Genomic DNA, 25,883 nt, shown 5'->3' with positions numbered 1-25,883 from the left:
TGAGTTTGTTTTTGTTAGTTTTTGTGTGTTTTTCTTTAACATCATTTTCATGTAGGGATTTAAATTTAACCATAGCTAATTTATATATATTCACTATGTCTATTTTCATAGCACAGCTGGCACATTTGTTTGAAGGACAGCTTTGGGCAGGACGTGGAACAGTGTGTTCTGTCAATAAAATAAAAAAGGGTTTTTTATCAGATTCATCGATTCATCGAAAAAATAATCAACAAATTAATCGATTATAAAAATAATTATTAGTTCCAGCCCTACACTGAACTGAAGAGTCTTTTTGGCATAAACAATATGCGTATATGTGTGCTGAGGGTTTAATAATGCGTAACATTTATGTCTCTGATGTCTTTTGCTGAGAAGAAATGTAACAACTAAAAAGGGTTTTGGAAATACAACACACCGAGAAAAAGGCTGTCAAAATTGTACCTTTAGGGGTACAACAGCTTGTCGCTGGGGTAGTACTTGTACCTTTTTTACTCCTAAAAACTGCATATTAGAGTAAAAATATGTACCTTACTACTATGAACCTTTTTGTGGTAAAAAAAAAAAGGTACAAAGATGTACTTTTAAGGTACTGCCTTAGCGACAAGCTGTTGTACCCCTAAAGGTACAATTTTGACAGCCTTTTTCTCTGTGTGAACAGTGATATGAAGACAGTGGTCCTCAAGTCAAAAGTTGGTTAATGGTTGCAAAAGTTCTCGAGTCATCAGAGGAAACAGTTCAGACTCGGACATGAACCAATGAAAACCATTGAGCTGCTGATGCGAGTGTGTGTGTGTGTGTGTGTGTGTGTGTGTGTACTATTCACTATATATGCTTCAGGCATGTAAAACATCCACGTTTCAGGTCAATTGGTGCTTTAATAATAGAAGTGTACATATGTGACATCATTGTGTGATTATGTAAACAAACTGGTGAACTGGTTCAATGAAATGAAACGGAAAAATGGACTTCACATCACTACAATGGACCATGGACCATTTTTCTCAGGGAAATTTAAAGTTAAGAGATAGTTCACCCAAAAGTGAAAATGCTCTCAGCATTCCCTCACCCTCATGCCATCCCTGATGTATATGACTTACTCTCTTCATATAAACACATTGGGGACGGCATGAGGGTGAGTGAATGCTAAGATCATTTTTGGGAGAACTATTTCTTTACGAGCCGTCTATAACTAGTGGTGAAGCGTTTGAACAAACCTCTAACTTTATCTCATGCTGCAGTGCATGAATGATTCTTCAAATTTGTCTTGATGAGGAGAGCTGTGCTGTAACTTCACATTAGCAGTCAAACTTACAATTTTAAGAAACATCCTTCTTATTACTGACAAATTCATCACAAAGGTGTGAACTATTGTGGGTGTGTTTATGTAGAAAATGAATTGTGGAATCATGCGACATGAGGTCGAAAGGAAAGCTCTCACGTGGAAACATACCGGGGCACACGAGAGCGAATGTCAGAGGAAAGTGAGACCTCTGCTGATCCTCTTGAGCTGTGAACGCGACTACACACACAGTCAAAGGAGTAGTTTACCTCAGAATAAAAAAATCCTAATCATTTACTCATCCCCATGGCATCCAAGATGTTCATGTCTTTCTTTCTTCAGTCAAAAAGACTACGTTTTTAAGAAATTAAATTATGGAAAACATTCCAGGATTTTTATCTGTATAGTGGACTTCAATGGAGTCCAACAGGTCCAAATGGAGTTTCAGTGCAGCTTCAAAGAGCTCTACACGAGGAATAAGGGTCTTATCTAGCCAAACAATCAGCCATTTTCTAAAAAAAATATAATACCGTATATGCTTTTTAACCACAAGGCTCTTCTTGCTCTGATCTGCGATGCGCACACATTACGTAGTCACGTTAGAAAGGTCAGGCTTGACATAGGAGGAAGTAACGACCCAGTGTTTACACACCAATCGTGCAAATACTTAGTCAAAAGACCTTTACCAAAAAAAGGTAAAACAACAATATCGGACAATTTTGAAGTTGGAGGAGAAATTGAAAAATGAGGGGGGAAGAGAGAATTTATGGTCCTACCGCTGTAATTTCCTAAGTCAAGCGTGATCTTTCCACCGTGATGTTGTAATGGTGCATCGCAAGCAGATAACTGTGGTTAAAAAGTATATACATATTCATATATTTTTTTTAATTACTGAATGTTTGGCTAGATAAGACCCTATTCCTCGGCTGGGATCGTGTTGAGCTCTTTGAAGCGGCACTGAAACTGCAATTTGAACCTTCAACCCGTTGGTTGCAGTTGAAGTCCACTATAAGGAGAAACATCCTGAAATGTTCACTTTAAAAACCTTACTTTCATTTCGACTGAAGAAAGAAAGGCATGAACATCTTGGATGACATGGGGGTGAGTAAATGATCAGGAAATGTTCATTCTGAAGTGAACTAATCCTGTAACTCATCATGGCTCCATGTGTAGTTCTGCTGCAGAAGACCAGACTAAGGCCGCTCAACAACATTGAGTCATCAGAAGTTTTATTTGGGATCATTTATTTGACTTTTTCAAAATATTACTCTGACATGTCAACCAATGGTGTGAGTAGGGGTGTGTAATATTGTAATTTTTTTTTTTTTAAATGACGTGTGAGCTGACATAGCGTATGTGACTTGCTTTGCAAAATCCAAATAAAATCAGGCCTTGAGAGAAGGGGTGTGAATCGCCACTGGTCTCACGATTCAACTTATGGAAAAGGTGTAACTGATGATGATGTTGGACGTAGCGTAAGCATTTAAAACTGCGAGAGCCGTTACACTTTCTTCATAAGTTGAATACTGAAGGCGGTCTGGCGGAAGCTAAATATTTGACTTCATAACATGTTAAATATGATATTTTTCTTACAAAAACCCATCGATTCACTTCAAAAGGTTTTTATTAACCCCCGGAGCCGTGTGGATTGCTATTATAATGGATGGATGCACATTATTGGGCTTTAATTTTGGGCTGCCATTCACTGCCATTATAAAGCTTAGATTATCCATGACATTTTTAATTCAACTCTGATTGTATTCGTCTGAAAGAAGAATGTCATATACAGCTTGAGAAGGAGTCAATCATGGGCTAATGTTCATTTTTGAGTGAACTATCCCTTTAAGTATTGACCATGCAACTACATTTTCTTCAGAAAACATTCAAATCTAGTTTATACTGTATACTGACTGAAGAACTGAACATACTACTAACTGAACTGTGAAGCTCAGGAGACGTTTGGTGGGTTAATCAGAAGAACAGTAAAGCCCCACTTTTGTAGTAAAAGCTTCCATTAGACTTCCATTCTCGCTCTCTCTGCTCTGTTCTTCTTACTCCAACAACTCTCCAGTTGTTTACAACCACTGGGATTACAGACAGTGTTCTCCATTAATATTTGATTAGTTCACTTATAATCACAGCTGAGGAAGAATACATTGGAGCCAAGCACACACTGGCAGAAACTGATGTTTATAACCCATTCACTGAGGAGGCATAACCAGTTAATGACTTAAGTAACTTTACCAAGAAACATAAATTACAAACAAGCCCATCTACTGAGGATGCTTGAATTATGTAACCACTACACACACACATACACACACACACACACACACACACACACACACACACACACACACACACACACACACACACACACACACACAGGAATCCACCTTTGTGACAAGAAAACAGGAAGTGAAATTCAAATTCCACTGCAACACAAACATGAATTACTTTTGTAAGAATGAGCAGGCTTGCTTCCTTTCCATGAAATGGCTTTTTAAACCACTTACGGTAAGCAGATCTCCTGTTTTGCATGGGGTAGTCCTGTATTTCCCAGGAAAAACAGGACATCTGGCTGAACTAAAAGCTATAGCCTAAAGCTCTCTGTAGAGACAGATTTAAAAAAAAAAAAGAAAGAAAAAAAGGTTTGTCTGGATCCCTCTCTGTGCAAATCTTCAAAACCCTAAAGTATTGAAACCATCCAGCCCACTGTCTGATGTTGATTCATTTGAAAAAATATTTTAATTGATCCTTTTTCACACGACCAAAATCTGAAAGGATCTCAGCTGGAGAACCGTTAGTTCAGAAAATCTCCAAAGCTATCCATAAAAAAGCCCTTTCTGTCATCAAATATAATAACACCCATGCGCTTACAGTCATTGACGTTTCAGTGGAACTGGGCTGTGTTGTCGAATGAGGCCAAAACAGGCCTTTTTAAAACTAAACTATGTATTTGGCACTGAATGATGTTCTGAGGGCTAAAAGCTCTCCATTCAAAGGCTCCAATACAATTTTGAATGGTATCATAAAATCTGTTACATCAGCAGCTGACTGACCCTTGGATATTCCAGCAGGACAGGGAGCAAAAGCACAGCTCAAAATCACACAAAAGCTAAATTTACACAAAAATGACTAGAGATTCAGAGTTTTCACTGCAAAAAAAAATACTTTTCATACTTAGTATTTTTGTCTTGTTTCTAGTAAAAAAATTGAAAAATTCTTACATTAAGAAACATTTATTAGACAATTAAAATTATTGTCTTGTTTTGGGGAAAAATAACTCCAAATTAAGAGAGTTTTTGCTTAAAAAAAGATAAATAATCTGCCAATGGGATGAGAAAAATAATTTTGTTTTCTGTTTAAATTAATATTATTTTTCTCACCCCAGTGGCAGATTATTTATCTTATTTTAAGCAAAAACTCTCTTAATTTTGAGTTATTTTTTCCCAAAACAAGACAATTACTTTTGCTTGTCTAGTAAATTCTTTCTTGTTCTTGCAGTTTTGCCATGCCCATATCAGTCCACCATAGAAAAACGGGGCTGCTGGAATATTAGTGTGTGATCATTTGCATGGGTTTCACAGAAACAGAAAACCTTTCATAACTCCCCCTACTGGTTTATATGTGCTGTATACACACAAACTGTCACATGTTTGTATATTCTGTCTCTGTTGTGTTTTTGCATTTGTCACATGTTCTTTTGTCTTAGTTTCCTGCCACTTATCTGTTTCCTTGGTTACCCTCGTTAGTCTAGTTCTGTTCAGCTGTTTAGTTTAACATCATCATCCTCATCCTCATCATCTGTATCACCCGTGCCCTACGTTTATTCAGTCATTTGTGTTTGTATTTAAGTTCCTCTTGTTCACTCACTCTTTGGCCCCATTTACACTGTTTGGTTCAAGTGATCCAATTCTGATTTTTCCTCTCATGTGGCACAGATCGGATATGACATGTGAATGTGTGAGCAGGAAAAAACGTATGGATTCCGATATCCTCAGATCGGATTCAGGTCTCACCCATATGTGGTAATAAATCGGCATATGTATGTATTGTGTCTGCCATGTAAGCGGTCAAATCAGATATTCCCCAGTAAATGCAAGTCGTACGTCATTGAAAAAGGGACGGAGGCGAATTACGTCAACTCAAGTAGACACGAACTGCGATCAAGGGCTCGCCTCTTTTTTCCGCCTTACAAGAGCAATTTTATGTTGACCTTTAAAGATGTGTGCAAAAGTGCAGACAGCAAAACTATGAATAATCATTTTGTCTGCGTCCGTTGCATATCACGCCGTTTTACTTCCTTTTCTGGTTAAGAATGTCTTGGACTGTTTCTCAGTGTACAGTGTGAACGCAAATATCGAATAGAGGGTTGCTTTTAAAATATAATGTTATCGAGTCGTTGAAAAAGTCGGATATAGTCACCAAATCGGTCACAAAATTGTGCATCAAGACCTGCATTGTAAATGTGGCCTTTGTTCTGCCCACACGTGCGCACCCCTAGGAAGAGCGAAAGCATTCAAAGTGCACGGTGCCGGGTTTTGCAGTCAGCGAAGGCAAACATGGCTAACAACAAAATCTGCCAACTATTAGCCCTAAACAATAGCTTCTCGGGGGGTTCTCCGGAAAAAAAATGGCGTTTGGGGGGTAAAATATGTGTTATTTTGGCAAGGTTGCCTTCTAAAATTTGCACTCATGGGTCTATATAACACATAATAGTCACTTATTAGTTATACAAGATGTAACTCATTTTTTTAAGTCAGTTTAACATAATTTAAGTTGAAATAACTTAAACATCCAAGTCAAATGTACTGCAAAAGTTAAAAATTTGCCATTTTTTTATTTTTTACAGTGTATCGGGATTTGGAAAGTTCAAAAGAACAGCATTTATTTAAAATAGAAATCTTTTTTAATATTTTAAAGTGTCACTTTTAAATCAAATGAATGCATCCTTGCTGGATTCAAAAAAATAATAAAATATTGTACTGACCCCAAACTTTTGAACAGCAGTTCACATAAAATATTTATATATGAAACGGTCACCCACCTTCCCAGCTTCAATACGACAGGAATCTGGAATAAAGAGACTCACTTGGCGAGCTTCATCTCGATCTGCTGGCGGATCTCCTGCCGTTCCTGATCACTGCGCACGGGGAAGATGTTCCTGTCCTCCAGCTCCTGTTTACTGGGCCGGTTACGCAGCTTCACCGCCAGGAGCTCTTTTCTTATTCGTCGTGGAAGTGTACCTACACACACCCAAACACATGTACACATGATCATCAGTGACGGTGAAATGGACCGAAATAACACATCTGCACAAACAAGGGTCAATAACAGGCACGTTCATGCCCCAGAGGTTGGTTTTAATTAAACAAACCGGTTTCATAACAGAACGTGTGTGTGGATATATCAGTTTTTATGACTGTGTCAAACTTCTTTAGAGTATAGGGACATTTTAACTACAACCAATAATTTTTCTCCTAATATATTGCTTTCAAAAGTATTTGTTTATCAAGCAGTGTCAATGAAGAAATACGAGATAAGTGATGTGTGAAGGAAAAGATAAATCAGGGTATATATCTCTTGTCAACAGAATGTGTGTGTGTGTGTGTGTGTGTGTGTGTGTGTGTGTGTGTGTGTGTGTGTGTGTGTGTGTGTGTGTGTGTGTGTGTGTGTGTGTGTGTGTGTGTGTGTGTGTGTGTGTGTGTGTGTGTATTTTCCAGTCAATCTGAAATTTGACACAAAAGTTACACAAAATGAAACAAAAACGTCCTTTTCCCCGTCGAATGTTCCCAAGCATCTCCCGCTCATGCCCCGTTTCATTCAGTCCCAGTGTTCCTTCTGTTTTTGCAGTGTGTCTGTTTCTCTCCGGCCCACATGTCATGACAGCAGACTGCATTAGAAGTAGGACACCAGATGTTGCTGACAAATCAAGTCTAGAGGAAGAAAAGCCTCTTCATTTCTGGCATGTGGACTATTCTGATTGCAACAAATGCAAAATTATTAATTAGGGATGCACCAATCATTTTTAGTACTTGCCAATACAGAATGTACTGTATACCTGTATTTGCATTGCATTTTATGTTATTTTTTAAAATATTTGACAGAGGAACCAAAATAATCAAATGATTTGGCTCAGCAAATAGATATTTCCCTCTGTTATTTTCATGCCAGTTAAAATGTACTATAGGAACAACTGATATTCATATTATTGCTCTCATATCCTGTCTATAAATTAATAGCACAGTGAATATTTAGAGCTTTGCCAGCAGGGCTTAAAGGACAACTCCAGTGAGAAATGACCCTAGGGGTAATTAACAGATGGTTACTGAGTAGATCGTTCGCTAGGATGCGTTTTCATGAAAATCGAATGTAAAGAGTTTTATCTCTAAAAGCAGATTAGCTTATAACCAGTGTTCGAACTATACTGTGGCCTTTGGGGGAGCCCCCTTTTAGGGGTGGGGGGGGGTGCATCCCTATACACAAAAGAGGACGTGTATATTCCTTCACACACAGACGAACTCGTCAATCTATTGCTTAATGCATTGCGGAGACTCTTAATATACAATTTACAATCATTGAAGAACATCTTTGATTTTAATGAAGGAAGAAAAAAACAAGAATTGATAGGTCAAAAAGTCCACAAATCTATAAACAAAGCATCCGGCTGTCTTTGAGTTCACATGAACAACGGTTGAAGTTACTCGTCAGGCTACAGAAGAATACCAAAATTCAATCGATAGTCGCGCAGACCTATATCAACCCAGCCACAACACATAATTGGGAATAACATGCCTTAACACAGAAGCGACCACAGAGGCTTGAGGTCAGCCTCTTTTTCTGTTCTTCCAGAAATCCAAGATCAAGAAGTGGATATTCGTTTTTGTTTTTTCTACGAATCTTTGCGTTGACATGTACTAAACATGAGTGGAATTTGCACCGCAGTGCCACCACACCTCGATGGTCATGACAAGAACGGCATGTATAGTTATCTTTATTGAAGTGAATTAGATTTAAACTGCCGTCATGCATGAATTAATTATATATTTTTAGCAATTTTACAAATAATAATCCACAATGATTACATTACATAAAAATGAAATTGCACCTCAAAATAACACAGTGTCAATATTTTTGAGACCCCCCAAAATTTCACAAATCACGTTTTCAGGGGAGCCCATGTCTTATTTAGGGGAGCCGAGCTCCCCCTAGCTCCCCCGTAGTTCGCACCCTGCTTATAACGCTTGTCTATGGGGCACAGGGTAAGTGAAATTAAATCGCTAGTTAATACCACTAACAAGGCTCAAAATAGCCTCACACTAACACGGTAGCATAATGAGGGTCCCTACATGCAAACCGAAGCATTGAGAACTTTGTAAGTGTACAAACAGTTTAATAAGAAGATACTTTATAAAGACAGTGCATTACACGTTCATGGACAGGCGCCATCTTGGAAAACAGTCTCGACTAGTCGAGTGACGAGCGCTGTGCTAAGCGATGAACTGTGACTGAATCTCATACGGTCCGTTGTTTCCGGAAGAAACACTGAACGCAACAGAGAAAATAAATAAATAAAAATAAAAATGTCCATATTATTACATTTCACAAACTTAATTCCTATCGACAAGCTCACTTAGAACAGCGCTCGTGAATCGATTCGTCGAGACTGTTTTCCAAGATGGCGCCTGTCCGTGAACGCGTAATGCACTGTGTTTATAAAGTATCTTCTTATTAAACTGTTTGTACACTTACAAAGTTCTCAATGCTTCGGTTTGCATGTAGAGACCCTCATTATGCTGCTGCGTTAGTGTGAGGCTATTTTGAGTCTTGTTAGTGGTATTAACTAGCGATTTAATTTCACTTACCCTTTGCCCCATAGACAAGCGTTATAAGCTAATCTGCTTTTAGAGATAAAACTCTTTACATTCGATTTTCATGAAAACGCATCCCAGAGAACGATCTACTCGGTAACCATCTGCTAATTACCCCTAGGGTCATTTCTCACCGGAGTTGTCCTTTAAAGATAATCTTTTTCTATTGGCCTGGATGGGTTAGTGGTTCAAATTTTGAGATACCAGTGAAATATCACAATTTTCAGGTAGGCTTGAGGGTTAGTTCACCCAAAAATTAAAATCCTATCATAATTACCCTCACATTGTTCCAAACCCAGAAGACCTTATAGACTTTAGATCTCCATATACAGCAATTGAATTAACCCTTTCAAGGTCCAGCAAGGTATGGTTAAAAAAGTCCATGTGACTCATTCAGTCTTAATGTTATGAAGCGACAAGCATACTTTTTGTGCGCAAAAAACAAAAATAAAGACTTTATTCAACTATTTCTTCATGTCTGTGCCAGTCTCCCAGAAGTTAACGTAGTAAATACACTGCAGCGCTTCCGAGTTCTGCGTCAGAACGCCGGCTCCCCATTGGTCAGCTCATGCATCAACATCACACGTGTTGTGGTGCTCACGTGAACAGCGTCGGCCAATGGGGAGCCGGCGCTCTGATGCAGAATTTGGAACTGCTGGGAGACTGGCAAAGACAAAATTAACATACAATTTTTGTTTGCTACACTGTAAAAAAAAAAAAAAAAAAAAATGTTTCCAATTGAAAATTTTCTAGGAACTGATCACATCTCAATTTTTCACTTGGCCAAATAGAATTTCTGTGAATTGATGCAATTTAATAGCCTAGAAATCTAGACGCTACCTAGCGGCAGCAAACTTAATCTGCCCGCAAGTGTCGTCTAGGAACTCTCAATACCCTTCTGAGCTGTATTCCTCAAAATCTGGACGGGCCAATCACGTTGTGTATAGAGTCGGCGGGCGGGGCCATAATGACGACGGCCGAGTTGTGTTTGCGTGCTTCTAGTAAACACAGAAACTGGCGAACGGCGGTCTTTCGAATCAGCTTTGACTGCGATTCTGGAAGACTTGGAGTTAAGCTTTTCTCTGAGAAAAGAACAAAGAACGGCACTGAAGTCATTCTTAAAAAGGGAAGATGTGTTCGGAGTTTTGCCAACCGGATACGGCGAATGTTTAATCTATCAGCAAGCTCTGCTTCACCTTCGTTGCTCTGGTTGGTTGTAGCGCTATCCTATCGCGTGCAGAGGGAGTTTGAAAGACAACCGTTTATCCGCCCCTCGGATTGAGCTGCCAATGGTGAGTTTCCAGACCAAACATCTTGATGTGGCTCTGGCTTGTCAGGCTAGCAATTTAATTAACAGAAATACAATTTGGCCAACTGAAAAATTGGAGACATGATTTGTTTTTACAGTGTAGACTAATTTGCCAGAACTTCACGGTACTTTAGACCACGATGGAAATGCAGACAGCATCAGGTCTGGGGAAAAAGATCCTGGTACAAATAGTTCCGGATAATGTCGGTGGAAATCCTCATTCACGACTCCTCAGGAAGTGGTGCAATTAGAGAACTGAGATGCCCTTTAAGACGGCTGAGTTCGATTGGCTTACGGGTAACGGGCTGGAGGACATAAGAGCAAGGAAACAAGGAAGCAGCAATTTAAGTATTGAGAAGCACCCTATGTGTGCCACACAAGCCTGCAGCACCCCTCTCAGATACTAAAGCCTCCGCGCCTCGGTCGCCCCCCAGTGGCCGGTCCCAGTATAGCCGCCCCTTTGTGTTTTCTAATGGATGCGAGGCAAACTAAACAATCAAATTACACTTCAAATATTTTTTCCACAAAGTTAGTTTATGTCATTGTAGGCAGTTATCATCACGATGAATTCATTTCAAGTATTCGTTTTTTAAATAAGTTTAGTTTTAGTTCGTTATTTGATGCTATAAAAACGGGTGTGTGACGTCATGATTGACAGCTGAGGTCGACGTCTTCTCTGAGTGAAGTTGTCACTGAGGCACTAACAGACTTTTTTCTGGAATTTTGGGAGCAAATTGGAGCTTTAGCTTTAATTTCTACATTTTCAAAACTGTTTATTTCACACTAACATAATGAATTGTTCTGCATCTGTGAGAGTGTGGGTGGGCTTTTGATATCGCGGCTGTACTTCTGCTCTCTACTCCGCAGACTCGGTCCCAAGATGTCAGTGTCGTGCGGAGCGCCTGAAAGCTTCAACTCTGGCCAGGGGAAACAGATGAAGTCACATCATTCATATTTTTTTACGGTGTATGATGCCACACAAGTCCTAAAAAGTGCAGCCAAAGCTTTTCCATTGCCCCCTGGTGGCTGGCGGAAGTATAATATGTCTTAAACCCTGCCCTCTCCATGTAATCGATTAAAACACAAGCCTAACTAAGAAATCCAATTTCACTTCACAGAACTTTTTTCCAAAACTTTTTAGGTAGTTCTCATGACACAGACACATGTTTAAGTGTTAGTTTTCCCAATAAGTTTGGTTTTAGTTAGTTATTTGATGCAGGGCGTAACATCATGATTGACAGCTGTGCTTGCGAATGAGTCTGTGGGAGCGGGAATGTGGGCGGGACCTTGATGCTCATAATCGAACAGCATAATCAGCAACGACCGCTCCTGGGATATTTTTGCTTTGTTTTTCTATAGTGTAAGGAAGCAGAGATGCGTCGTCCATCTTTTTGTACAGACTATGGTACAAAACATGACAAATCCCAAACAGTGTTGTTATTGTTAACCGAAACTAAAACTATTATTAAAAATCTTTTTTGTACTAAAAATCTCAAATGTATGTCTACGATCAACATGTGATCTAATCCAAGGTCAAAGAAACACACCAGAGATGACCGACTGGTTCCAGCTGTCTTGGTCGCTGTAGTATTCCTCCACACGCATGTTCTCCTTGTTCTCTTCCGCCTCTTTTTTGTTCTCCACCTCTCCGCTGTGCTCATTCTCAGTGCTGGCGGTACGGGACAGCCGCCCATCCGAGCGCCGTTTGGGTGAACTACGGATCTCCTTCCCATGGAAGCTACGTGAAAGCAAGGAAGAGCATGTAAAGGATTTATTGAAAATAGGAAGATAATGCATCTGAAGTCCCTGACTGTATCTGACCTTGAATATGGTCCTACCTAAGAGTTAAAGGGATAGTTCACCCAAAAATGAAAATTATTCTATAATTTACTCCCCCTCAAGCTATCCTAGGTGTATATGACATTCTGATTTCAGATGAACACAATCTGAATTATATTAAATAATATCCTGGCTCTTCTGAGCTTTATAATGGCAGTGAATGGGAAATAAGATTTTAAAGCTACACTGTGTGATATTTTCCCCCATCTAGCGGTGTAACGGTTTATGACCATCCAGAGAATAATAGTTTCTGTTCCTCTATATTCCGATTTCATTTTAACTCCTACGGTGGCCGATTTAGTCCAAGATTAACATAGCAATCCCCCTCTTCACATTCGACACGGTGCCATCGAGTGTTAAAACATGAAAGGCGAAGCTTGAATTTACGGGTATGTCCCTCTTTGGCTACTGTACTTTCAAGATGGAGGGGCAACATGGAGACCGGCATTCAAACCCCTCACCTGTACGGATTTTCAAAGGCATATTATAAACTTACGAGAATACTTTATTACTTGAAAGAAGTAAATATACATTAATGAGCACATATATTTTTGAAAGAACTAAGTGTTTTTATCTAAGAATAAACTTAAAAAGTTACACAGTGTAGCTTTAAAGCCCCAAAAAGTTCATCATCCATCATTAAAGTGATCCATACGGCTCCAGGGGGTTAATAAAGGCCTAATAAAAGCTGAAAGAAGAAACTCATATGCACCTAGGATGGCTTGAGGGTGAGGAAACTATGGGGTAATTTTAATTTTGGGTGAACTATTTCCTTTAAATGAAGTTAAATGCACCACGTTTATGCCTTAAAAGTCAAACTACAAGAACAGTTCACCAAAAAATAATGTAAGTGATGGAGTAATAATGCTGAAAATCCAGCTTTGCATCATAAGAAATTACATTTTAATATTCAGAAAGAAAATTGTTGTAATAATATTTTGTTCACAATATCCTCCTGGGATCCAGTAATAGGCTTTTGTAGTATTCATTATATTTTAGTGAATTTCTCTGACATCATACACATCACAGTTTTACATCTGGATGTCCTGTAAAGAGCCAAATGTTTGGAGGTTTCACCAGGACAACAACTTCTTCTTGGGCTTTAAAAACGGCTGACATTAATGTTTAGCACTCTTATGGAAATATGATAGTATTAAGTACTTATAATTTAAATCAGATTAATTTTCAAATTGTTTGTTATAAATCAACATCTCAGGAAAATATTATGGGGTTTCTAATCAAAATATGACTTTCTGTTACAAAACAGGGCACTGATTTAATAAATGTCCACTGTAGTGGACGCCAGGACTTAAGTCATGTTTATCAGGCATTATGAAGACACAACAAGTGAATAGGGAAAGAAATTGCATATCAATATTCCTACGAAATATTAGATATTATTATGAAAATTATGCCAACTATTACTCCCATTATTACACTTCTTTTTTTCATTACATGTTGAACCAAGGACACATTAATATGCAAAGTAGATGCAGTGTAATAGATACATTGTATTTAATAGGAAAATCTATGTATGAGCATTTTACACACATATTGCATATAGTAAGATGGTATATCAATGCACTCCATTATATCTTTCATAACATATTTCAGAATCATCTTTAAACAAAGTTTGTTTAAAAAAAAAATCCTGAAACCTAAAAATGGATTGGTAAATTAAAAATAAATCTTATAATTGTTTTTGCCTATACTTGCAATTTAATGTAATTTTATTTTTTAAACAACTTCCTGGTGTCAACTACAGAGGGAATATCATAACATATGAATGGAATATAATTTTTCAACAACAACAAAAAAAAAATGGTCCAGTTGTTTCTTATGATCTAAACTGTGTAATGACATGAAAAAATACAAAATTATAAAAAAAAAACCTGGGTCCCAGCTGTATTTTTTTTTATCAATTCTTAATTATACCACACTTTTGACTACATAGCACAGTTTTATATGGTTCTCTTTAGAAATGATGGCCAGAAAACTGTCCTCCTCACCCATCCTGCCGGTGTTTGGAGGCCAGCGCACGGTGCAGTTCCTCTATGATGCAGCTAGGGGGCAGCTGAGGGTGCAGGACGCCTAAGTGAGGTGAGCCGGTGGGGGTGGAAATCCTGCCCCTCAGGACATCTTTGGGGATGGTGAAGTTCCTGGGCAGTGTGGCTGGAGCAGGCCGGCTCTGATGAGAGTGGGTATCTAACGGGCAAGAAAAACAATTTTGCTAAATTTTTACCCTCCTCTGGTCAGATCTTAGTAATCCGTTATACATGCATCTGATGAATTGATCCTCACTGTCCAGACTGCCCAGTCTAGTAAGCAGCTTCACAGGAAGTTTGGCTGGAGGAGTGTGGACTTCTCTGAGCGGTGGCTCCTCCTTTCTCTCCTCACGGCACTCAAGGGCCTCAGGGGCCCCGACGCTGGCCCCTCTACTCGAGGCCTCTACAGACGGCTTGTCCTCATCCTCACTTTGCCCAAGTTCCCCTTCTGTTTCCGTCATCTCTGTGGTGTCTCGTGCTGAAAAGACATCAGGACAGAAATGTGCGTTCTGTGATCTCTGTCTCCACCTAGTGATCATTCAGTGCACTCATTCTTTCAATATAACAGTTGTGTTCATTTCCCAACTTTAGAGTGTATCATCACACTGTAAAAAAAAAACTTGTCTCCAATTGAACTTTTTCTAGTGACTGATCACATCTAAATTTTTCAGTTGGCCGAATTGAAATTCTGTGAATTGAAGCAATTTAATTCACAGAAATTCAATTCGGCCAACTGAACAATTTAGATGTGATCAGTCACTAGAAAAGTTTCAATTGGAGACCTGAATTTGGCAATGGTGGGTTTTGTGTACTTATTGAAGAGTCTTCTTTCCTTGTCTTGGAATTTACAGAATGGTTGTGAGTTAATATTGCTGATTGTATAGTCACTGGAATAGGACAATATAAATATGTTGCGACTGTCTTATTGATTATAGTAAATGTATTTACTACTCAAATGTATAAAAGGGGGTCGGCGTTAATAAGCAAAAGCTTCTGTCTACTTTTGAGCATCATATCCACGTTCTCTTTTTTTCCCCTTTATTTTAATTTACTTAAAGGGAGGGTGAAATGCTGTTTCATGCATACTGAGCTTTTTACACTGCTAAAGACTTGGATTCCCATCCTAAACATAGACAAAGTTTCAAAAACTAATGTTGGACGTTTGATGGAGTATTTCTGTGTTAAAAATACTCCTTCCGGTTTCTCACAAGTTTCGGAGAGTTTTTTTCGAGTATGGCTTGGCTTGACGTTAATAGGCTTAGAACTTAGGATTCAGGTCCTTGTATGGGCCGTACGGGCTCTTCTCCCGGTAGGGTGTGCGCGGGCGTGACTAAAGCGAGAGAGGAAATGCACGCCCATAAAACCTCTCTCAGATCCAGACGTCCGTGAACACTTCTGTTGCGCCGCGCTTCACTTTATTGACATCAAGCGGCTTCCAACGCTTCAGCACAGCATTCCCGGGAAGGCAGCGCTGCATTTGAACCGATTTGAACGCAGAAATGACGGGAAGCTTCACAACATCGCTTCAGTCGCGTCGCAAAAGTGGATCTCCACCGTTCACTGCTGTCAGGACTTCACCAAATCATACCAAAGAAGTGTGTTTTTGACGGAGCGGTCCCAGCGATAAAGGTTCGGTCCTGCTTTGGAAGCAGCCGGTGAGTTAAACTGCTTCAAATGTCTGTGCTGTCGGCTATCGTCGCGTGAGTAAACATCAGTAAACGACACGATCGCGTGCTTCGTCATTCAAATGCGCTAACGGACTCCATTGCTGTTCTCTGTATAACGTTACACTAGTCTGACGTGCAAAACCATTTTGCTTGCTACTGCTAAGGTTTAGTCGCTTACAATAGTCCATAAACCGAATCATGTCCTCATAAACTGCGAGTAAACACACACAAATGTTGACAGGCCACTAAATACAGTCCATACCACAGAGACGGACGTCCTGCTGCTGCTGTTTCTCCTGTTCAATTTATTTCATCCTCCGAATGATTCTGGATCATATCTATTAGCTGAGATCGATAGCCATGGGTATCTCCACGCTTGAGGACGTCACCGCTTTGCGCCCTCGTCATTCTTTACCTCCACCCACACGATACGCCTCCAGGCGCTCGTTTTTTTCCGGAAAGACTCGGTACAGCCCATATTTCTTTTATAAATATAATAAAACTAAAGACTTTTCGGAGATATGAAGGATGCAATACTACTCTATAGGTACTCAAGATTGACATGAGATTGACTGAAACTGAGTGTTTCACCCCCCCTTTAATCATTTGTGCATGTATCCTTCTGTTGAAATGTGTTACTATGTTGAATTTTGTAGAACTCAGATGCTCCAATAAATAAAGATGATGATAATGATGATGAACATGCACATACCATACATGCTTATCAATTAATTGTTAAAGTCAACATGAAACAGCACCCCCATTTTACTTCCCTAATGATGCATATTTCTGAAACGACTTTATTCAAGAATATCTTAAAATATATTACAAGGTCTTACGGGTTTGGAACAACATGAGGGTAACTAATGAATTTTGCTAACATTATGAGAACGTTACTTCATAATGTTCTCTGAATGTTCGGAAACAAGGAGTAACATCTATTAAAGGCCAGATCATTTTGAACAAATGTTCTATTAAAGTGCCCCTGTTATGTTTTTTTCCGATATCATCTTTCATATCGTGTGTAATAAACCTGTCTGGGAATGTAAACGTTCTGCAAAGATGTAAAGCTGAAAGTACATGATAAATAAAGTTATTGTCTCCCAAAAATAAGAATCGACTCTGAACTACCTTAACCAGTCGTTTGTAATTTGAATCCCGCTGTTTGAAACGTCCTGCTCAAGTCGTCCTAGCATTGGAGGTTCAGGTTGAATAATTAGTTCTTCTGATGTTTGATATGGTAAACTCATCGTCATCATTACTGTCTTTACCGTGTACAATCTCTAGGCTTTAGGAAGTTTATGGTTATGGCCGTTTGTTTCTGACACATGCTGTAAGCGTTAGATCAATCACAGCAGACTGGGCCGTCTGACCAATCAGAGCAGAGTAGCTCACGGAATGATCTACAGGGCCCTGATATGTCACTAGACATTAATAAATCATGTTAATTTAAAATACTTTTATTACTGACAACAGTAGTCCGGCCAGAATATTGTCATTTAAAAGTGGTTGTTGCAGCACTCAACTGATATTTATGTTGTCATGTTGTGTTTTGGCCTGAAGCTCTGCCCTCCACCTATCGACCAATCACAAAGTCAGTAGTCTTTGGGCATCCGGGTTGCCAGATCTGCTCTAGATACCACAGCTGCAGATCTACAAATGTTCCTGCTGATCCTGTAGCCAATCTGGCAACCTCGAATCAGGGGGAGGGGATAGAGATTGCAGTACCAGTTTTGGCCACAATCTTACACTTCCTTTAAAGTGTTTTTTGACCTTTGATGCATGTAAACCTTTTTTAGGAGACTAGATCATGAGCCTTTAAAAATCGCATAATACACTCTAAAAACTGCTGGGTTAAAAACAACCCAATTTGCTTTGAAAATGGACAAACCCAGAAATTGGGTTGTTTGAATGGGTCCATTCAATGGGTTCGAACAACCCAATTTCTGGGTTTGTCCATTTTCAAACCAACTTGGGTTGTTTTTAACCCAGCAGTTTTTAGAGTGTAGGGGCACGTTAATGTTACTGTTCATAACTTTGAGAAAATCTTGTCAGAGCATCAGCTAAAGTTCTCCCTGTTAGCTGGGAATTACATGGGCATTTTTTTCTATTGGACTAATGGAAGAATAAAGCCAGGAATTTTTATTGATAATGTAAATAGCATTGGTTGTAGTTCAACATTCACTCTGTTGTCATCAGTTTCGCAAAAGACGAATCATTCACTGCAAAAAAGTATTTTTGTCTTGTTTCTAGTCTAAATATCTAAATATGCTTACTTTAAGAAACATTTACTAGACAAGTGAAAATAATTGTCTTGTTTTGAGAAAAAATTACTCTACATTAAGAGAGTTTTTGGCTTTAAATAAGCAAAATAATCTGCTAGTGGGGTAAGCAAAATAATCTTATTTTAACATTATTTTATTTACCCTACTGGCAGATAATTTTGCTTACTTTAAGCAACAACTCTCTTAATTTTGAGTAATTTTTCCCAGAAAACAAGATTACTTTTGCTTGTCAAGTAAATGTTTCTTAATGTAAGAATTTTTAGATGTTTAGAAACAAGACAAAAATACTAAGTAAGAAAAGCATTTTTCTGCAGTGCTCACGAGTCCTGACCTGTAGACAGATTGTCCTCATCCGATCCAAGATCCTCGGAGTTGCTGGCCAGCGGCGCCATGGGCTCATCCTCTCGCTCCTCTGCGTCCGAATCCTCCAGCGTGGGGCTTCCGGGCTCGTCTGCAGTCCCACCGCAGGCCAGGCCAGACTCTGTAAGCATGGAGAAAAGGGCCAGTCTTAACGGCTGTCATCACTTTCTCATAAAAGCCTCAAAACTCTCCTGGTGGTCAAACAGTACGAGGTGATGATCTCGATCAAGCATCCGCGTTAGTTCAGGCAGGCCTGTAGTCAAGCTCCGCTATCAGCTGATTGGAAACATAACAACCCCGCCCATATCAGCTGATCCGATTCCCATGCACTCAACTAGCAACTCTCAAACAGGGCTTACTTACTTACTGTCTTACTTAAAGGGTTAGTTCACCCAAAACATTTTATTGATGTCATTAATGACTCACCCTAATGTCGTTCCACACCCATAAGACCTCCGTTCATCTTCAGAACACAGTTTAAGATATTTTATATTTAGTCCGAGAGCTTTTCTGTTCCTCCAATGATAATGTTTGTTTTTAATCCTCAAATAAAGATTAAAACGGTTATGAATCATCATATTGATGAAATCACTGCTGAAATCATGTGACATTGGCGATCCGAATCATGAATCAATACGCTGATTCATAACCATTAGAAACGTTATTTGAAGACTGAACACAAACAAGGAAGAGAAGACAATGCTGAATAAAGTCGTAGTTTTTGTTATTTTTGGACCAAAATGTATTTTCGATCCTTAAAGAGATTCTAATTAACCCACTGATGTCTCATATGGACTACTGTGATGATGTTTTTATTCCCTTTCTGGACATGGACAGTATAGTGTGCATACACTTGCATACGCTCTCGGACTAAATCTAAAATATCTTAAACTGTGTCTGAAGATGAATGGAGGTCTTACGGGTGTGGAGCAACATTAGGGTGAGTAAATAATGCCATAAATTTAATTTTTGGGTGAACTAACCCTTTAAGTGTAGCTTTAGTTCAGTCTGCCTGCTTCCTGCTTTCTAACCCACCTCCTCCTTAACTGTGTTTAACTTAATCAATGTCGATTGTGTCATTGATGCATGCTCTGTTCTAAATGGGGGATTTACGATGCCTTGGGAGGTTGTCCCCAGATGCTGCTGTTCCCTGTCTTGACTTTGCATGGAGCTCATGGAAAGGATGGGGAATTTAGAACAGAGCAATATCACCAAATGTAAATTTATGCAAAATACACAATGAAAAGTTAACTAAAAGTTTGTCTATGGTGTTTTTGAATCAGGTGGACCTGTCTGAACTACAGTTAAGCTTGGAACATACTCTGCAAGAACTAAGAAATTTGTTCGTTTTCTCGAGTTGGCAAGAACAAGAACAAAGTTCGTATTGGCCAGTACATTCATACTTCACGAGAAAAGCAGGAGCCGAATATCTGCGTTTCTCCGCATTAACCACGCCCACTTTAAATGTCTGACCAATCACAGAATAGTTCTCGGACACCCGCAAGAAAAAAGTTCTGCTCGAGAACAAGCTGCGAGAACTCCCAAACCAGGGCTGAGAGAACAAACTGACGTCATTTTGCTCTCTCAGCCCTGGGAGCGAGAACTTTTTTCTGTGTTCTTGCGGAGTATGTTGAAGCCTTTATGCGTGTACATGTGCTCGGCAGGGAGCGTTTGGCAGTGTTGGTGCAGTGAAGAGAGTCAGTGATGTGGCAGTTTCTCACCCATGCCAGCCTCTGCCAGACCCTTCCTGACGAGATCCTCACGATTCTGCCTGCTGGGCACTTTTCTCTCCAGCGCTGCAGATGCCATCAGAGAGAGTTAAATATAGATCTCACTGAACACAAACACAACAACACTTCCCTCTGTAAATCAATCTCTAAAGCTGTTGGAGAGATGCTAATAATCATTTATAAAAGTTAGAGCGTTCAAAATTAATTAACACAATTCCCAAATTATTCATATATACATATATAATACTTTTGTATAAACATCAATGTAAATATTTACTTAAACTAATTTAAATCCCCACTCCAAATTTCTATATATAAAACAAGTTTGAAAATTAGGAGCATTTAAATTGTGGCCTTAGAGTCAGAAAGGCTTTATAAAACATCATAAAATATTACACAGAATTTAATTAAAAAATATATTTTATTAAATTAATGAATTAGGATCAGTAAGTTTATGTCAAATTTGTGCCATAATATCGATTAAATAAAGAAAACATTTTTGACTAAACAAGCAAACATCTTTTCATCTTTTCAGTTTCTATCCCTTCGCTTTGTCAGCTTGTGAGGGTTTTTCAGTGAGGATTTCTGTAAGTTACATCGATTGATGTCCTCGTGAGTGAGTCCTTGGGCCCTATTTTACCGATCTGAGCTCATGGTCTTAAGCTCACGGCGCAGGTGCACTTAGGGAATGTCTGAATCCACTTTTGCTATTTTAACAACAGAACTATTATCTGTGTGCCAGATGCATGGTCCAAAAGGGTTGTCCCTTGTCTCTTAATAAGTCATGGGTGTATTTTTTGCGTAACGTGCAATAAACAGATCAGTCTCATCTCCCTTTCCCTTTAAAAGCTAGTTGCATGCATTCGTGTCATAGTGGATTCGCTATTTACTTGGAGGAATTTGCGAGAGCGGAAAGACTGAACGCTTTTTAGAGAGGAACCCTTTTATTTTTAATATTAAAAATGTTTGTGTTTCTGCACGTCCTTGTGTGTGTAATAAGTAGAGTGTACGCATGTTGTGTTCCTGCCAGTGGCGGCTACTGGTCTGTCAGAGAGGGGAAGCCCATTTTCGGCCTACATCATAAAATTGTCTATTTATTTAAAAGTAAATTCTGCTCTACGTTCCTTTTCAAGAAAATGGTCTGTGACCCTGTGAATGAATGAACGATCTAAAAAAAATATTAAACTCTGTAAAACTGAAACAAGGAATGTGGTGTATAATTGTGTGAAATGTATGATGAAAATCAAGCAATTTTGCAAAGCAAATATCAAAGAAATAGGTTGCAGCAGTTTTTATTTCGACTGAACTTGAGAAATCCGCGAATAGCTTCAGTGATTCCTTATAGTACAGAATCGCTGTCAGTCAAAAGGAGATGCAGATCCTCCAATCATCACGCAGAAGCTCGGAGTCCGGGCCAGCCCACTCCCCATTCACCCCCAGAGACGCTGAGCGTCCGTAGGCGGGACATAATCGCAGCGTTTATCCAATGACCGTCTAGTTTCGAAGCGCTGAAAAAAAAACGTTCAAAGCAGCCCCACTGAAGTCAATGGACGCCGACCTGCTATATGTAACTGATTCTGAACAAACTCGTCTTTGAGATGAACGTTTTCTAACGCATTTTTAGTCAATAAAATGTTAATACAATAGTACATATTTGACCATTAATTTTGTGACATTATAAGGGAAGTCAAGCTTCCCTTGCAGTCTTAAAGAAATCGCCACTGGTTCCTGCCTACAGGCGCATATTACTAACACACCCATTAAATAACACAATAAATACTTTTCAGTTCCTCAAAATAGCAACAATGCTCCAGAACATACCTGGTTTTCAGACCAGACGCCCATGGGGGAACAGATGGGTGCGGGTGCATTTGATATTTAAATAACGCGGAGCTGGATGTGAAAATGAGAACTGCGTTGAGCTGAAACTAGCCAAGAATACCTGTGCCGGGTGTATGATAGGGCCCATTGTGTCTAAAATGTCTGTTACTCTAAATTAACTTCTTGTTTATTGAGCTACTGTATAAAACAACTTTCACACTAACAATTGTGCTGTCGAGCTGTGATTCAGCTGTAGGCACAATGTCACAGCTACTCCTTTTGATATTTAAATGAATCACACTGTTACTTGAGTGATTTTGCTTAAATTTAGCACACATTAACCAGTCAGAATCCAGAACTGGGAATATTACATTTGATGATTTCCATTCATATTAGTATAAGGAAATGGCATGACAGCAATGATGTTTATTTGATGGGGAAATAATTACCCATGTGATGTTTATAGGTTATTATTCAACATTTATATTTCTGTTTCTTAACTCACCTGTAGATCCCTGTCTCAGTTTTTCATTTTTCTTTTTCCTCCACTTCCAGGGCTTGAAGATGCGGCCCAGGCTGGCCAGCTTACTGTTGCGGCGGATAGGTGGAGTTCGGACCCCGGACACTAGACAACCAGAATGAAGTGTTCTGTGCTGATCCATCACATCTATGGCACAAAACAGACAAGAAGAAATGACGTTTCCATCAGAAACTAATCTCTCGGTTTGTAAAAGCAAGATAATGCATTTTTATGCAGCTGTATTTCTGTGAACGCAAGTTAAAAATGTGTTTCTGTGATCAACAGCACACCACAAAGACACTGCTTCAACATTAAATTAAGCATTTAAAGGTAAAGTTCAGCCAAGAATGAAAACGATCCCGTCATTTACTGCCCCTCAAGCCATCCTAGGTGTATATGACATTCTTCTTTCAGCCAAACACAATCTGAGTTATATTAAATAATATATTGGCTCTTCCAAGCTTTATAATGGCAGTGAATGGTACCTGAGATTTGGAAGCCCAAAAAAGTGAATCATCCATCATGAAAGTAAGCCATACGACTCCAGGGGGTTAATAAAGGCCTTCTGAAGCAAAGCCATGTGCTTTTGTATGAAAAATGTCCATATTTATAGCTTTATAATCTATAATCACTGGCTCCTCTTCTCTTACACCGGTGTTTTGTTTTGCTCTATCCTGAGCACTTTCGCATTCCTCAATATGTCGGGTCAGAGGTCACTCCCAATTAATGGGCTAATTTTAATTTTTGGATGAACTAACTCTTTATCTCCAGCAGCCATCAGGTATGTTTTAGTCAGAATACAATACATCCAGTCCTATTTCTGATTCTAAATGTTCTGTTAACATGAGTTATTGCAACCCGATACACATATTTGTTCACATGTGCATTAAATGAACTTGGCCAGTCGTTGCATTCAAAACCGGAGAAAGCTTCAGCAATATCATCAGAGCTACGGCGAGTATAATTGTCATTTTGTCAGACTTGATTCACATATCTAAATAGAAATCTGACACATTGTCAAAAGCAAATAATTCAGGTGTTTACATGGCAGCCTTTCAATCTGATTAGAAACCAATTATTTGGGTGCATGTCAATAGCATACTGACTGCATCACAAAAATATGTTGGACCCCGTTTACTCCAGTATTTAGTGTCAACCAATGACATCAGACCACCTGAGACGGATGTTAATAACAGCTGCGAAAGAGCCAATGATAATCCATGGGGAGTGAATGTGTGTGTCAGATGGGTGAGCATTACCAAGGTGGAACAGCATGTGGATCATCTCCCCTGACGCAAAACATTAGTTTTAATTTAAAAGATGACAACACATGACAAAGTGACCAAAAAATTATTGGCTTAATATGACATTTGAAAAGTTGTTCGAAACCATAATGATGTGCTTCCTTCCAAAAAGCACAAAAATATATTTTTTTCAATGTTTATGCTGCTCTTTTTCAATGTGTAAGAGCCATATTTCAATATTTCAGAATTTCTATTTTTAGATGTTTTACTATGTATATTTCGTACAATAATTGTTTTTGTTAATTAGTTATTTGGTTTATATTTGTTCGTTCTGCGCATGTTCAGCGACGTCATTTTTTCTCTGTAGAGCACGCAAGCCGGATATTGAGGCACATTCAATAATTTTGTTATTGCAGTGGGAGAACGCAAAGTTTTTGACCGTAAAGTAATCAATATAGCATACATTGGCTTACAAGTATAGGATCTCAACAAATAAGTTGTTGAGAAGACATCACTGCACAAGAGGATTATGCTGTATTCAAGAAATGTGATTCTTTATTGACTTGGAAGAATAAATCATGATAAAGGAATAATGGACTTTGAGTTGTGAATACAAGAAAATAAGATACGCGTCAAAACTTGTGGAATAAAAGACATTCACATGTCCCGTACACAATGAATTAAAATGAATTTAGATGAATACTGATGAGCCTAAAAACAAGACAAAAAAAACACCACAGAAGTAATTCAACATACAAGATGTAAAACAGCACTGCATGAGGAAGAGACTGACATTTTTATTCTCAGAAAATCTTGCCCTCTCTAATTTGTTTTTGCACATTTCAGACTTGCTGTACGTACACACATTGAACCAGGTTTAGCGCTAATTATGCCAAATTCCATTGGTGCTTACTACAGTCACATGGAAAGATTAAGATGTGGCTAATTTAGTGAATAATGACTTAAACTTCTGTTTGAAAAGAGCCCCTGTTGGTCCTACAAAAATAAGTATTAATTTTTTTACATGGTATGCAGTTGAATCCTGTTCTGAGACACAGAGCACTGCTCTATATCGGTCTCACATGGTCTGTGCAGACACCACCACACAAACAACTGACTATTTTAAAGTGCCCTTATTATGCTATTTTAAAGGTTTCTAATGTTGTTTTGACGTCTCCAACAACAGGTTTACATGCATCCAAGGTCAAAACCCCTATTTTCTCCTAATATCCACTGCAGCATCAGCTCTTTTCTCTCAGTGTCTGAAACGGTTCGATCAAGGATTCTTTCTCTCTAAACCCCGCCTTTCTGAGAGCCTGCTCTGCTCTGATTGGTCAGATGGCCCAGTCTGTTGTGATTGGTCGACCGTGTCAGAACCCAAACGCTCATTATCATATCTGAATCTCAGCTCTTGACACACAGTGATACGAACAGTAACGATGGCGTGGGTTTTACCGTCTCAATCTCATCAAAGTGGATTTGCTTTGGCAGCAGAAAACAGCGTCTTCTCCACATGAACAACACCAACCAAACTCTTCCAGTCTCAGACACAACTACAGCGCTCGAGGGGCAAAGAGACGCCGTTCAGCCAATCAAGACCAGAGACTGGCATTATGCAAATCAGTTACAAACCTACAGCAGGAAGTGAGACTGGAATTACTGACAACTCGTAGGAGACAAAAACTCAATTTAACTTTGATCTTTGAAACATTGCTAACCTTTTACATTCACAAACAGCTCTATTAAACATTAAAGCTTAATATGGACACTTTATAAGACAATGCTGTATTCCCCAAGGAAATCAAGTCAGCTTCATATCAACTCCTGCCACTCAAGACACAAACTGCTGCTTGGTTCACTGACGGCCGAGTGAATACATCAATCTATCAGACATCAATCTGTCCCAAACC

General features: G+C 39.0%; 1 protein-coding gene across 3 annotated transcripts in view; it reads right to left on the bottom strand.

Moving 5' to 3' along the window:
* The window catches only part of phactr3b (phosphatase and actin regulator 3b), an 88,801-nt gene that overhangs the window by 25,956 nt on the left and 36,962 nt on the right, over positions 1 to 25,883 (bottom strand). For all 3 annotated transcript variants that reach the window (XM_067431627.1, XM_067431628.1, XM_067431629.1), the window contains exons 2-8: positions 22,715 to 22,876; positions 20,380 to 20,454; positions 18,630 to 18,779; positions 14,603 to 14,824; positions 14,311 to 14,506; positions 12,010 to 12,200; positions 6,375 to 6,528 (exon numbers count right to left, since the gene is read on the bottom strand). In XM_067431627.1, coding sequence (XP_067287728.1) covers positions 6,375 to 6,528; positions 12,010 to 12,200; positions 14,311 to 14,506; positions 14,603 to 14,824; positions 18,630 to 18,779; positions 20,380 to 20,454; positions 22,715 to 22,876 — 1,150 coding nt within the window. The remainder of the gene's footprint in view (positions 1 to 6,374; positions 6,529 to 12,009; positions 12,201 to 14,310; positions 14,507 to 14,602; positions 14,825 to 18,629; positions 18,780 to 20,379; positions 20,455 to 22,714; positions 22,877 to 25,883) is intronic.

Source organism: Pseudorasbora parva, chromosome 22, assembly GCF_024679245.1.
Source record: "Pseudorasbora parva isolate DD20220531a chromosome 22, ASM2467924v1, whole genome shotgun sequence".
Classification (NCBI taxonomy): Eukaryota; Metazoa; Chordata; class Actinopteri; order Cypriniformes; family Gobionidae; genus Pseudorasbora; species Pseudorasbora parva.
This window is presented reverse-complemented; position numbering and strand designations above follow the sequence as displayed.